This window comes from Balaenoptera musculus, chromosome 6 (genome assembly GCF_009873245.2).
Source record: "Balaenoptera musculus isolate JJ_BM4_2016_0621 chromosome 6, mBalMus1.pri.v3, whole genome shotgun sequence".
NCBI classification, from domain to species: Eukaryota; Metazoa; Chordata; class Mammalia; order Artiodactyla; family Balaenopteridae; genus Balaenoptera; species Balaenoptera musculus.
The window spans coordinates 26,121,987-26,134,879 of NC_045790.1; the positions used below are offsets into that span (position 1 = coordinate 26,121,987).

Sequence of the window (12,893 nt, forward strand, 5' to 3'; positions counted from 1 at the left end):
TGTCATTTTCACTTTATGTCACTGCATTCTGAAAACTACTTTGCTTTCCATCAATGCAGAACAGTCCATTCAGAAACTACAGCTTAGAAACTGTAGGCTTTCCGTTTCAAATAAGGTTTATTTGAGGAATTTTTAATATTTTGACTAACTGGTGAAACAACTTAAGATTTGTGACTTGAAGGCTGATCCTTTGATTAATTTTGTTAATTTAACAAATCAAGTTAAATTAGTACTGACTCAACTTTTAGTTGCTAGCCTCTTATGTTTTATAATTTTTACCTAAAAATTTGGGGAATCTTCGGGACATTTCCCCCAATTTCCATAACTACCCATCTGATTTCTGAATCCTTAAATCTTTCCTCATGACACTTCCATGCTTATGATTTTCAACTTCAGAGGGAACCCTAACAATCAAACAACTCATGCCCTAGGATTGCTATAGGATGTCAAGTGGCCATAATTAGACCACATATGATTCTAATCATGGCAGAGCTGAGAACTCCTGGGCACCTGGAAAAGCTCCCTAAAGATTTCCTTCACTGTACTTATCAAAACTATGATTATGTCCATAAATCTTTAGTGTCTGCCAGCACTATGAGGGTAAGGACAATGTCTGCCTTACTTAACTCTATGTTCCCAGTGCCAACCAAACAGAAGGACCTTAAAAAATATTTGCTGAATGAATGACTCCAGTCTTGCTCAACTGAGACCAACATAAGTATTCTAGATATTTTAGAGAAACTATGATAAGTTCTGACCCAGTCCTCCTTCGCAAGAAGCCCCAAACCTCAATGCTAAATCCCTTTCTCTAAAAATACATAAGTATTTTAAAATTTAAATTTAAATTTTGAATTAATATTAAAACATAACTTTTTTCTTTTGAATATCTTCCAGTCTTCATTCTGGCACCTCTAAAAAGTCACCATCTTTTTCTCTACAAGCAACATCTGATAACAATAACACTCTATACCACTGGCTGGTGAATCTCAGGGGGTTCTGTTCTCTCACTAGGGTAGATTTTTCTAGGCCCACATTAGCATTTATAGAGTTCAATGGTAACTTAAGGTCTACCCCTCTGACTCAGTAATTTCTATCTAGAAATCTAGCCAAAAGGAATCAATTCCACAAAACACTTACATGTGAAAATATTCACTGAAATATTAGTTATACTATTAAAAGAATGGAAACAACCTAAAGCACCAACAGTCAGAGACTGGTTAAAGGCACTATCCGGTATCCACAGGAAGGAAAATTTTTTCAGCACTTACTGAAACAGCATTTTAAAGACTAATAACACACAGAAATGTTTATAATGTAAAGTGAAAATGCAAAATAAAAATATAAATAAAAACAAAATAACATAAAATGTAAAAATATATGAGTGAAAAATGTGAAATTTAAAATTATAATGTGATTTCCATTTTGTAAAGCTGTAATTATATAAATCAGAATTTTAATAGCACTCCAGCACCTAACATAACAAATACCAGACAGTAGGCATTCAATCTACATTAAATGGATGGGTGATCGGTTATGGGTCATTTTAATTCTCTTTACTTTTTTTACTTTTTTCTAAATTATCAGAATTATTCATAATAAATATTTTTATGAACAGAAAAGAAAAGCTCTTATTTAAGAAAAAGCTGTGACAGTAGAAATCAAAGAGGAGCCTAAGTATGAGAGCTTAAGTATGAGACACCCATCAGGTTGAGGACACAAATGGTGCCCCCAATAAAACAGATACCCACCACTCTCCTGGAACTGCTCTAGCTCCTCACTGCTCAGTTGCTTGATGGATGTCATCACCATCTTGAAGGCTCCCTTCAGACGCTTCCCCAGGACCATGTGATCTGGTTCTGCCCTTAGGCGAATGCCATACTTGTTTTTATCTGTAGATAATGTAACTTTTCGAACATTCAATTCCTATATTTGGTAGACAAGATGAAATAAAAAAGAAATGAAAACATGTCCACAAAAAGTTGCACAAACATTCATAGCAACATTATTCACAACAACCAAAAAGTGGAAATAACCCAAATGCTGATCAACTGTGAATGAATAAACAAAATGTGGTATATCCATATAATGGACTATTATTTAGCAATATAAAGGAATGGAGCACGCATACATGTTATAACATGAATGACCCTTAGTGCTAAGTCACAGAAGCCAGACACACAAGACCACATATTGCATGATTCCATTTATAGAAAATGTCCAGAGTGGGCACACCCAGAGACAGAAAATAGATTTATGTTTGCCAGAGGATGGTGCGATATTGAGGGGAAAATGGTGCGTGAATGCTAATGGATACTGAGTTTCTTTTTGGGATGATGAAAATGCTACAAAACTTTGGTGATGGCTGCACAGCTCTATAAATAATACTAATAAATAATTGTATGGTATGAAAAAAACCTGTCCAGATCAATCAAGTTGAGCCTAACACAACTAACAAGGACTGTAGCATTAGAAATATGGACTTCATGTTTAAGGGTAACCTTTGCTCAAGAAATTTCAAAGCACCACAAATCTAACTATCAATTAACCAGAAGAATCAGTTAATCAAAACATTTCGGGACTTCACTGGTGGTCCAGTGGTTAAGAATCTGCCTTCCAATGCAGGGGACGTGGGTTCAATCCCTGGTTGGGGAACTAAGATCCCACATGCTGCGAGGCAACTAAGCCTGTGAGCCACAACTAGAGAAGCCTGTGCACCACAATGAAGAGCCCACACACTGCAACAAAAGATCCTGCATGCCACAGTGAAGATCCCACGTGCCGAAACTAAGACAGGACGCAGCCAAATAAATAAATAAATAAATAAATATTTTCGGAAAAAATCTGAACATTTCATGTCTCCATCATACTAGTTAGTTAAGGATTACTAACGTAGCAGGAAATGGTGACTGCACAGTAGGAAATATGAAAATGAGATATCATGGAACTGTCAACTGAAGCAAATTATAGGGAAATTTCTGGTTTTGCCATTATACATTACTATATTATTTGCTCTCAGAGTGATTAAGATATTCTATTTAAATATATTCTTTTATCATCCATATCTTAAGCATTAATTGTAGAATTTATAGCTCTTTAGTTTTAAACTCTAAGTTTCTAAACAGTTATAAACTCCTTGGTTTCTAATATTTGTCCGGAATTCTCAGGCAATTCAAAACCAAATATAGAAATTAATTATTTTCTATCATAAAGATTTAAATATTACCTGTGAAAGGAATAAAAATGAAATTTGAAATATATTTCTTTTTAAAACATCACAGGGTAAAAGCTTTTTGGGAGGATAACTGACATGACAGTTTAAAATTCTGACCCCAAAACTCCACTTCCAGGAACCTATCCAACATCCATACTGTGATATATTTGCACATGTACACACGCACACACACCCCTTTCGTTTGTAATCAGAAACCTAAATTTCCAACAATATAAGAGTAATTAAATAAATTATGATGCAGCCAGGAAGTGAACAAAAAGAATAAATTAGATCTCTATGTTTTGACATGGGATGTTGTTTAAGAAATACTATAAAGTGAAAAAAAAATAAGTTAAAAACTACATATATGATCCTCTCTATTCACAAATAAAACCAGTGATGTGTGCATGTGTGTATATGTATGTACAAATGTGTGTACACGTATGTAAAATGCTAGGAACAACCCAGCAGGAGATAACCTAGTGAACAAGTGGGTGATGAGACACCAGGGAGTGGCCAGGGTAAGAGGAGACTTGCTTTGTACTCGATGCTAGTGCTTATTTACAACCAGTGTATGTTTACTTGATACTTGTATAATCTGAAGGAACAAAGATTTTTTTGGTGTTAGTTATCAAAAAGTACTTCGGGGGCTTCCCTGGTGGCGCAGTGGTTGAGAGTCTGCCTGCTAATGCAGGGGACACGGGTTCGAGCCCTGGTCTGGGAAGATCCCACATGCCGCGGAGCGGCTGGGCCCGTGAGCCACAACTACTGAGCCTGCGCGTCTGGAGCCTGTGCCCCGCAATGGGAGGGGCCGCGATAGTGAGAGGCCCGCGCACCGCGATGAAGAGCGGTCCCCGCACCGCGATGAAGTGGCCCCCACTTGCCGCAACTAGAGAAAGCCCTCGCACGAACCGAAGACCCAGCACAGCCAAAAATAAATAAATAAATAAAAATTTAAAAAAAAAAAAAAAAAAGTACTTCGGGGAAGAGAAGTGGATGAAAGGATAAATGATCCAACAAAGGTGAAAAATTCATGGACGTTGAAATCACTGTTAAAGAATTACAATTACATTGTAAAAAGTCATGATGAGTCTAAAAGCAAAGTGTAAAATTCCATGGATGGTTAAATTTATGTACATACTGATATAAAAAGGAAAAGGACAAATGATACACTCAAAGTGTAGTTGACTAAAGAGTACTAACCAAAATAATCTTCCCAAGGAAAGAAGTCTGTTTGGACCAAATCAAACAAATCAACTGTCTTACCTCAATGATATACTTCTCCAACGACTTAATTTCATTAAGAGCTTCTGGATCCTGATGAATAACTACAATTTCTTTCAAAGGATACTAGAAAGAAAATGGAAGGGAAAGTTCATAAGCATCCAGTCCTCTAAACTGCAGAAAAATGAATGTTAAATGTTTTATCTGAATCTCAAGCTCCAGACTAAGCAGGCATAACTAGTACTAAGTCATTCACACCCTTATTGCAGAAAAGAAATTTACACCATTGCTGGCAGCTCTTTATATTAAGAAAATACTCCAAACCATAATTAGCTAGGTATGTGCAATGCAAAACAGAAATAAAATCTCAAACCTTTATCGGAATAGTTTTGCGGTCTCGAATCACTCGCCCGAGTTCAATCACAGACTGCATTCTAGATACTGCACTCTCGGTTTTCTTGTCAATCAATTCCTCTCTGGTTGGTAGAGGTAGGGATTTGAAAGAGATTAGATTCAAAAGGAGAAAATTCCAAAGAATAGGCATGCTTAAGTGAGGAAGAGGGTCAGGCTAGAGATGCGATGGTGTAGCTAGGCTTCCCAGGGAGGTTCTTGGGAAGGACAGCACATGCCTGCCTCTGGGGCACGCGCTGAGAAGCAGGCAGCAAGCTTGAGCCTGCTGCTTAGTGCCTAGCAGCTCCCCAAAGCGATCCCAACAGGCCTACCCACCCCTACCTGCCACAGCTCTACAGGAGATTCCACACTAAGCATCCCTCCTATCCATTCTGTAGCCTGAGGAGCAGCTCAGGGGGGAGGCAGGGCATGGAGGGGCTGGAGCAGGGAGCTGGGGGCCCCACTTGAGAGCATCTCTGGCAACTCTACTTCCCCTGGCCCAGGAGAGGCTTATGTATATTTGATTCTTACCGAACATGGGGCAGCATGAGGTAGTGGATACTGAATGTGTCCTTGTCCTGGACAGAAACAGGGTCAATCAGCGTCTTCAGATTCTGGTACATCAATTCAGTAAGAAAAGGGGTATAGGGGGCCTGTGTAAGGACAGAAGACATCGGGTCATTCATATGTAGCCATCATTAACTGATCTCAGAGTGAGAAGCAACTACATAAACATTTTAAAGAAATGATATGGGAATATGCACAGAAGTGAACATGAGGTTACAAAACATGCCCTATGAAAGAGAAATGACCTCATTTTGAACTTGGCGAGCTAGACACTCATGAAACACAGCAGCAGGACTACAGCCAGAAGTGCCTAAAACATTCTTGAGGATGTCTATAATAAAAACAGGAGTCCCTGACCACATGCAAGTCAAGTCAACATGCAGAGGAATCAATGTCCCTAAACCTCTGTAAACTGGGGAAACACCACCTGCTTCACAGGATGAAGGGGAATGAGGTCAGACATGAGACACCAGGCAGGGGACCTGGTACAAAGCAGGTTTTCATTCCATGTATGTTTAGGAAATAAATAGAAGCCTTATAACATTAAACTGGAATAGCAGAAATAAGATACAGGAAATTAAAACTGGAATTTTTACTTGTATGTCACTTAATTAATATTTCAATTGATAGGAACATGTCTCAAGTAAAATACTGTTTGCAATATATTTTTGTTTGGTTAGCTATTAGTTCAAAAACTTCCCCACTACTCACAGACAATTACAGGAATCTACATTAAGATGAGGTATGTCGCTCTTGAGTCTAGATGCAAGGACCTTGACCTGAAATGTACTGCCAGGGGTGAAAAGAAAGAATCCAGCTTTTAAAGCTAATGTTTTTTAGCCCTTATTTGACATACATAAGCTAAAGAGATTTCTGAAAAGAAACTAGAAATTTAGATTATTTTAACACTTCTGTTTCTATTTTTAGTGGAACAAATACAGAATAGATACAGATGGAGGACAGTATAGCAACCGGGCACCACAAGCAGCCCACAGGGCTAGCATCTTACCATAAGTCTGCACAGAGAAAGCAAAACACTAAACAAGGTCTCCAGGGCCATGACACAATCCTCTATCCCGTTTTCACCCTAGTGAATAAAAAACACACATTAAACTGTTAAAACCAATAGTTCATTGTAAGAAAAGAAAGATAATAAAAAGGGGAAAACCCAACCATAATTAAGTTACCCAGAGATAACTACTTTAAACATTTTAGTGTATGTCCTTCTAGATATATGTACATATACACACATACATGTACATGTGTGTGTAATATATTTTAACAAAAACAAAATTATTGTTTTGTTACGGGATTTTATCATTAACACATTTGAAGGCAGTACTGATGGACAGTGGTCTGGGCATCCCTCACTCCTTGTTTTCTACCATTGTTGCTTATGTACAGCTTAAGTCCTGGGACAGGATCCATGCTTCACTCATCCTATATCCCCTACAGGCCTAAGGACGAGTCTTGTCAATAAGTAACTGTCCCTCTAGAGGTAGAAGTGAGGGGGTGCCCCTCTCAATATCACAGCTCTACCTAAAAACATCTGCAAAATACCTGCATGAATTTATTTCAGATTTTAAGAGGTCTGCTCAGTACAGTCCTGTTTGGCCTGAGACTTTCCCTCTAATGTGAATGTCCATAATTGTGTTTTGAAAATATGCAAGATGTCTTCTAAACTTATGGGTTCCCCCATCCATCAAATGGCAATACAGTTAATATTCAATTACAAGGAAAAAGATAGCTTAAAAAAGTGAGAGCATTTGAAAATGCTCTTTTTCCTTTTGGCTGTTCTCATTTTTCCTCAACTCTCATACTTCCTACACTTTCTGCTCTTCCCAACAGCAGCCTGCACTTACCTTTAATCTTCTACGGTTCATCCTGACATACCAATTTGTCAGAACATCCACAAACTTGACCAGGCGAGGAACCACAGTATAGAGTCTGTAAGCTAAAAGTAACAACCAGTCAGGCAGTGAGAACACATAAGCATCTTGGGTGCTTAGGACAGGGCTGGATATAAGAGCGAGCAAACAGCCCCTGCCATCCAAGGGCTGTCACACCTGTTAAGGAGGCAGAAGTACCAAAGTGAAACAATCAAAACTGAGGACGTACTATATAGCTGTCAAGGTGTCTAGGGGCATGCACAAACCACCCTGTGAGCTACATGCAAACTCCCAGTGTCAGTGAGAAAACAGGAAACCCCGTATGTGTGGCTGAGAGGCCGAGGCTGCCCGCCAGATTACTCCACGAGGCACCATTTATCTGGAACTGTATCAGGTGGTAGTACCACAAAAGCCTGACTTCTTCCATTGTGCTACCTTGACCTCAACTAAGACAGACACTTAAAAAGCTCTAATTAGATTCTAAGAGGCATAGCATAGATAAGGGCTTCTCAACCAGAGCAATTTTGCTCTGCAGGAGACACTGACAATGTCTACAGAGACATGCTGGTTGTCAAACTGGGGAGGTAGGCACTCTTGGCATCTGGTGGGTGGACTCCAGGGATGCTGCTCAACAACCTACAATGCACAGGCCAGCCTCCACCACAGAGAATGACCCAGCTCAAACTGTCAGCAGTGCTGCCACTGAGAAACTCAGGCAGGGGCTGTGCATAAAATAGAACGGGGTTTCTAAAGGTTAAAATAGTCAAGGAAAGAAAGCTAAAGGAGGTATTGGAAGGAGAGAAGAACCTTGAAGAATCAGAAAAATTTGAAGGCTCCCCTGAGGAACTCAGAGGGCAAGCAGGAAGTTAAGGGCATCTAGCCAACTTTGTTTGAGGCCCAGACTTATCTTCAGGATTTTTGCCATTCACCTCCCCTTTAACTGATACTCTCTGTTGCACAAAAACAAACACCAAAAACAAGGAGAGTAAGACCAAAAATCATAAAAAAACACCACAATTTATATTAAGAGTTCAGTGACTGTTAATGAGGTTCCTAGTCTAAGCTAACACAGTGGTTAAGTTGCCAAGGGCAGAGTTGTTCTCTGTTGCAGTTCAAAAAGACTAGCACTGAGGTGCTGCTAGACCAACAACTGGACCCCAGACCAGAGGCACTCGCTGGTCATACATTTCTAGAGAGGCAATTTTTGTGATCAGAGGCCTGTTCTGTAAAGACAGAGGCCCATCTAAGTTATTTCTAGGGTTCACTACACTTTTCACCTTCTAGGAAGCCAGAGTGTTCAAGAGTTTCAACTCTTATAAGGTAAACAAAGCCCATATATAATAAAAGGGAGCAGCAGCTACCACTGAAATCACTAATACCAACTGCAGACTCTTCAAGGATGCTACCTATTTAGTTCTCAGAATTCTATTTTGATGAGGGAGGCAAGGGCACTAAGCTGACAGGTTGGTGGAGTGGGAACTGCACTGGGCAATCTGGGTCTGAAGCCCCTCTCATCAGTTCAACGTGTACCACCTAGCCTCTTGCACCTGGCCCTTACCACTCGGCTGTGTGCACAACTGCTGCCAAACCTCTAGTTCCCAGGCAGAGCAGGTCCCAGCCAGGATATACATTCTCAGGTCACAGCCGCTGCTGTCTAAAGATGGCAAGGGCCCCCAGGCAACAATCCCATTCATTTATATCACTCAGGAGGGAAAACTGGACACAGCTATGAGTAGGTATCCCAGGGAGTGTGGTGAGAACGCAAGTGCCGATGTCTGCTTTGCACGCTCATTTCCATCTTCACTTATGTCAATCTGTCCAACAGTCTGACAGTCATATGACCCTTATTACATATGTTTAATAGAGTGGGTGCAGTCCTTCAGGATGACTGATAAAACATTCAAAATTTCCTGGACTAACCATCCTATTGTGCCAAGCACAGAGGCACCAACTATTCCAGGAAGAGCTATGTACCAGCTGAGGAAGGGAAGACCCCTGTATGAACCAGATTGCTCTGGCCCCTCGAATCCACTGGAGTGCTGTACCTGAACAACAGCACCTGGTAACCACAGGACGCTGGGGGAGGCTGGTTTATGTCAGGAGGGTGCACACAGGGATGCCATCTTTTCTCCCCTGCCCACAGACTTTATCAGACCCATATACACTCAGACCCATCTCAGGTATCCAGGTTAACAGTTTCTGGAATTTCTCACCTTGACTTACAGTTGTTCCATCTCCAACTTCTAGGAAACCAACATAACCTACTTTTCCAACCTCTGTCTAAAATCAAATTCATTGTTGTTAGGTAAGAGAAATGTGAGGAAATGTCAACTTCATTATTGTTTTTCTGTATTTCCTAATTTTTCCAGGCTGAACAGGGACTACTTATTTAATAAAGTAGACCTAAAAATAAATTAAAAACATATTAATAACAACTACTACTTATTAAGTACCTATTATCTGCTAGCTACTGTATGTACATAATCTCCATCTGAGCCTTATATTTACTTTTTTTTTAAAATTTTATTTATTTACTTATTTATTTTTTGCTGTGTTGGGTCTTCGTTGCTGCACGTGGGCTTTCTCTAGTTGCGGCGAGCAGGGGCCACTCCTCGCTGCGGTGCGCGGGCCTCTCACTGCAGTGGCCTCTCTCATTGTGAAGCACGGGCTCTAGGCGTGCGGGCTTCAGCAGCTGCGGTACGCGGGCTCAGCAGTTGTGGCTCACGGGCTCTAGAGTACAGGCTCAGTAGTTGTGGCACACGAGCCTAGCTGCTCCGTGGCATGTGGGATCCTCCCGGACCAGGGATAGGACCCGTGTCCCCTGCATCGGCAGGCGGATTCTCAACCACTGCGCCACTGGGGAAGCCCAGCCTTATATTAACTCTTACCAGGCATTTTTCGGAGAAAGAAATTGAGGCTCATAGATTAGGTAACGTTTCCCCCAGGGAACAAGTGGTGCAGTTGGGTTTTGAACTCATGGGCATCCACTACTGAAGCCTGTGATTCCATGGGCCTGTGTGGTATCTGTGGAGGGGTGAGGTCGCTAGACATCCCCCCAAGACAATCTCTAAGGCCTTGGAACAACACATTTCTACAACTAACAAGCCTTAAAATTATATTTGAGAGGTAAAGAGAAATATTTATCTATTTTTCTGTATCTCTCAAAATTTCTATAAAATTTCCTCTATGTTTAGAGTGCCCAGACATAAACCCACACACCTACAGTCAATTAATCTTCCACAAAGGAGGCAAGAATATACGATGGAGAAAAGACAATCTCTTCAGCAAGTAGTGTTGGGAAAGCTGGACAGCCACATGTAAATCAATGAAATTAGAACACTCCTTCACACCATACACAAAAATAAACTGAAAATGGCTTGAAGACTTATAAGACATGACACCGTAAAACTCCTAGAAGAGAAGATAGGCAAAACATTCTCTAGGTCAGTCTCCCAAGGCAATAGAAATAAAAGCAAAAATAAACAAATGGGACCTAATCAAACATAAGCTTTTGCACAGCAAAGGAAACCATAAACAAAATGAAAAGACAACCTATGGACTAGGAGAAAATATTTGCAAACAATGCGGCTGATAGGGCTTAATTTCTAAAATATGTAAACAGGTCATACAACTCAATACCAAAAAAACAACCCAATCAAAAAATGGGCAGAAAACCTAAATAGACATTTTTCCAAAGAAGACATACAGATGGCCAAGAGGCACATGAAAAGATGTTCAACATTGCTAATTATTAGAGAAATGAAAATCAAAATTACAATGAGGTATCACTCACACCAGTCAGAATGGCCATCATTAAAAAGTCTACAAATAACAAGTGTTGGAGAGGATGTAGAGAAAAGGGAACCCTCCCCTACACTGTTGGTGGGAATGTAAATTGGTGCAGCCACTATGGAAAACAGTATGGAGGTTCCTTAAAAAACTAAGACTAGAGTTGCCATATGATCCAGCAACCCCACTCCTGGGCATATACCTGGAGAGAACTTGAAAAGATACATGCACCCCAATGTTCACTGCAGCACTATTTACAACAGCTAAGACATGGAAGCAATCTAAATGGCCACTGACAGATGAATAGATAAAGAAAATATGGTACATACACACACACACACGTATACATATACAGTGGAATACCACTCAGCCATAAAAAAGAATAATGCCATTTGCAGCAACATGGATGGAGCTAGAGATTATCATACTAAGTGAAGTAAGTCAGAAAGAGAAAGACAAATACCATATGATATCACTTATATGTGGAATCTAAAATATGATACAAATGCACTTATTTACAAAACAGAAACAGACTCACAGACATAAAAAAAAAAAACTTATGGTTACCACAGGGGAAAGAGGGTGGGGGAAGGATAAATTAGGAGTTTGGGATTAACAGATGCAAACTACTATAAATAAAATAAACAACAAGGTCCTACTGTATAGCACAGGGAACTATATTCAATATCATATAATAACCTACAGTGGAAAAGAATATGAAAAAATATATATATACACATTTATATTTCTGAATCACTGTGCAGTACACCAAAAACTAACGCAACATTGTAAATCAACTATACTTCAAAAAAAAAAATTCCTCTATGTTTATAAAGAAAAACAGTTAAATATCAAAAGGACAATTATAAAGAGAAGACTCCTTATTCCTGGGAGAAGGCCCAAGAGAGACACACCTGCCATTTCAGTCTCAAAGAACCCAACGAGCGACTGCATAAAGGACAGGACCCACCGGTCTGTGATGTTGGTACTTTCTTTAACCATGTTCTCGTTGTAAAGGAATTCCATTTCTTCCTCCTAGGAAGTGACAATTATTGAAACATTCTGCATGCTTGGGGGAAACTACTGTAGAGAAATGAATTTTTTAAATTATTTAAACTGAAAGTATCCAAACAAATCAAAAAAACACCACAAAAACCCAGACCCTGTTGGCAATCTAAATTTCTGATTCTTAGCAATATTTTCCAAGTAAACTCTAAACTTGGAACATTAAGTCCTCTATCAATGAATTACATTTTTGAGTGAACTAAAGAGAATTTAGGAAAAAATGATTCCTATGCACCAAAGAGTAATTACGAATTAAGAAATATTCCAACACCTTGTCGTTAAGTAGGCGGTTTAGTTACTTTAAACCTGAGGAAGGAAGGACAGCAAAGCTGGCTAGGACTGGACAACTGTCTGTAAGTTGAAAATGAGCACTAGGAATTAATGTCTTTGCTTAAATTACTTATTTTACCCAGAATGCTCTATTCCACCCCTGCTTTTTCCTTTGCAAATCCTCCTTGATCCTGAAGGCCTACTTTACCTGTCCCTATTCAACGGCATCACCATCAGGATGGCAAGGCAGTGACCATGCTGACTCTTGCTCTGATGCTGGAGCCTGCATCTTTCTGCCATGCCCAGATGAGCCCCAACTATGAGTGGTTTGACCCAGCCTGTGTTCCTGAATCCCACACCAGAAGAAGCCTGCAAAGTAGACCCACTTTAGGACTGCTGGCCTGAGAGGTGGTGGGATCCAAAAGATAGGAACACTAGGGGTGTTGTTCCCAAAGACCTTGTTCTTCTTGGGAGGGTTCCTTAGCAGA

The 12,893-nt window shown here is 40.0% G+C and overlaps 1 protein-coding gene and 1 non-coding gene across 5 annotated transcripts in view; both read right to left on the bottom strand.

The window, feature by feature from the left end:
- Positions 1-12,893, bottom strand: part of IARS1 (isoleucyl-tRNA synthetase 1) — an 80,489-nt gene that overhangs the window by 23,639 nt on the left and 43,957 nt on the right. For all 4 annotated transcript variants that reach the window (XM_036854976.1, XM_036854978.1, XM_036854980.1 and 1 more), the window contains exons 20-26: positions 11,985-12,105; positions 7,255-7,346; positions 6,402-6,479; positions 5,357-5,478; positions 4,809-4,911; positions 4,478-4,561; positions 1,749-1,923 (exon numbers count right to left, since the gene is read on the bottom strand). In XM_036854976.1, the coding sequence (XP_036710871.1) occupies positions 1,749-1,923; positions 4,478-4,561; positions 4,809-4,911; positions 5,357-5,478; positions 6,402-6,479; positions 7,255-7,346; positions 11,985-12,105 (775 nt within the window). The remainder of the gene's footprint in view (positions 1-1,748; positions 1,924-4,477; positions 4,562-4,808; positions 4,912-5,356; positions 5,479-6,401; positions 6,480-7,254; positions 7,347-11,984; positions 12,106-12,893) is intronic.
- Positions 9,248-9,356, bottom strand: LOC118897598. The gene has a single exon (XR_005020488.1). It is a non-coding gene; the product is annotated as a small nucleolar RNA SNORA84 (small nucleolar RNA).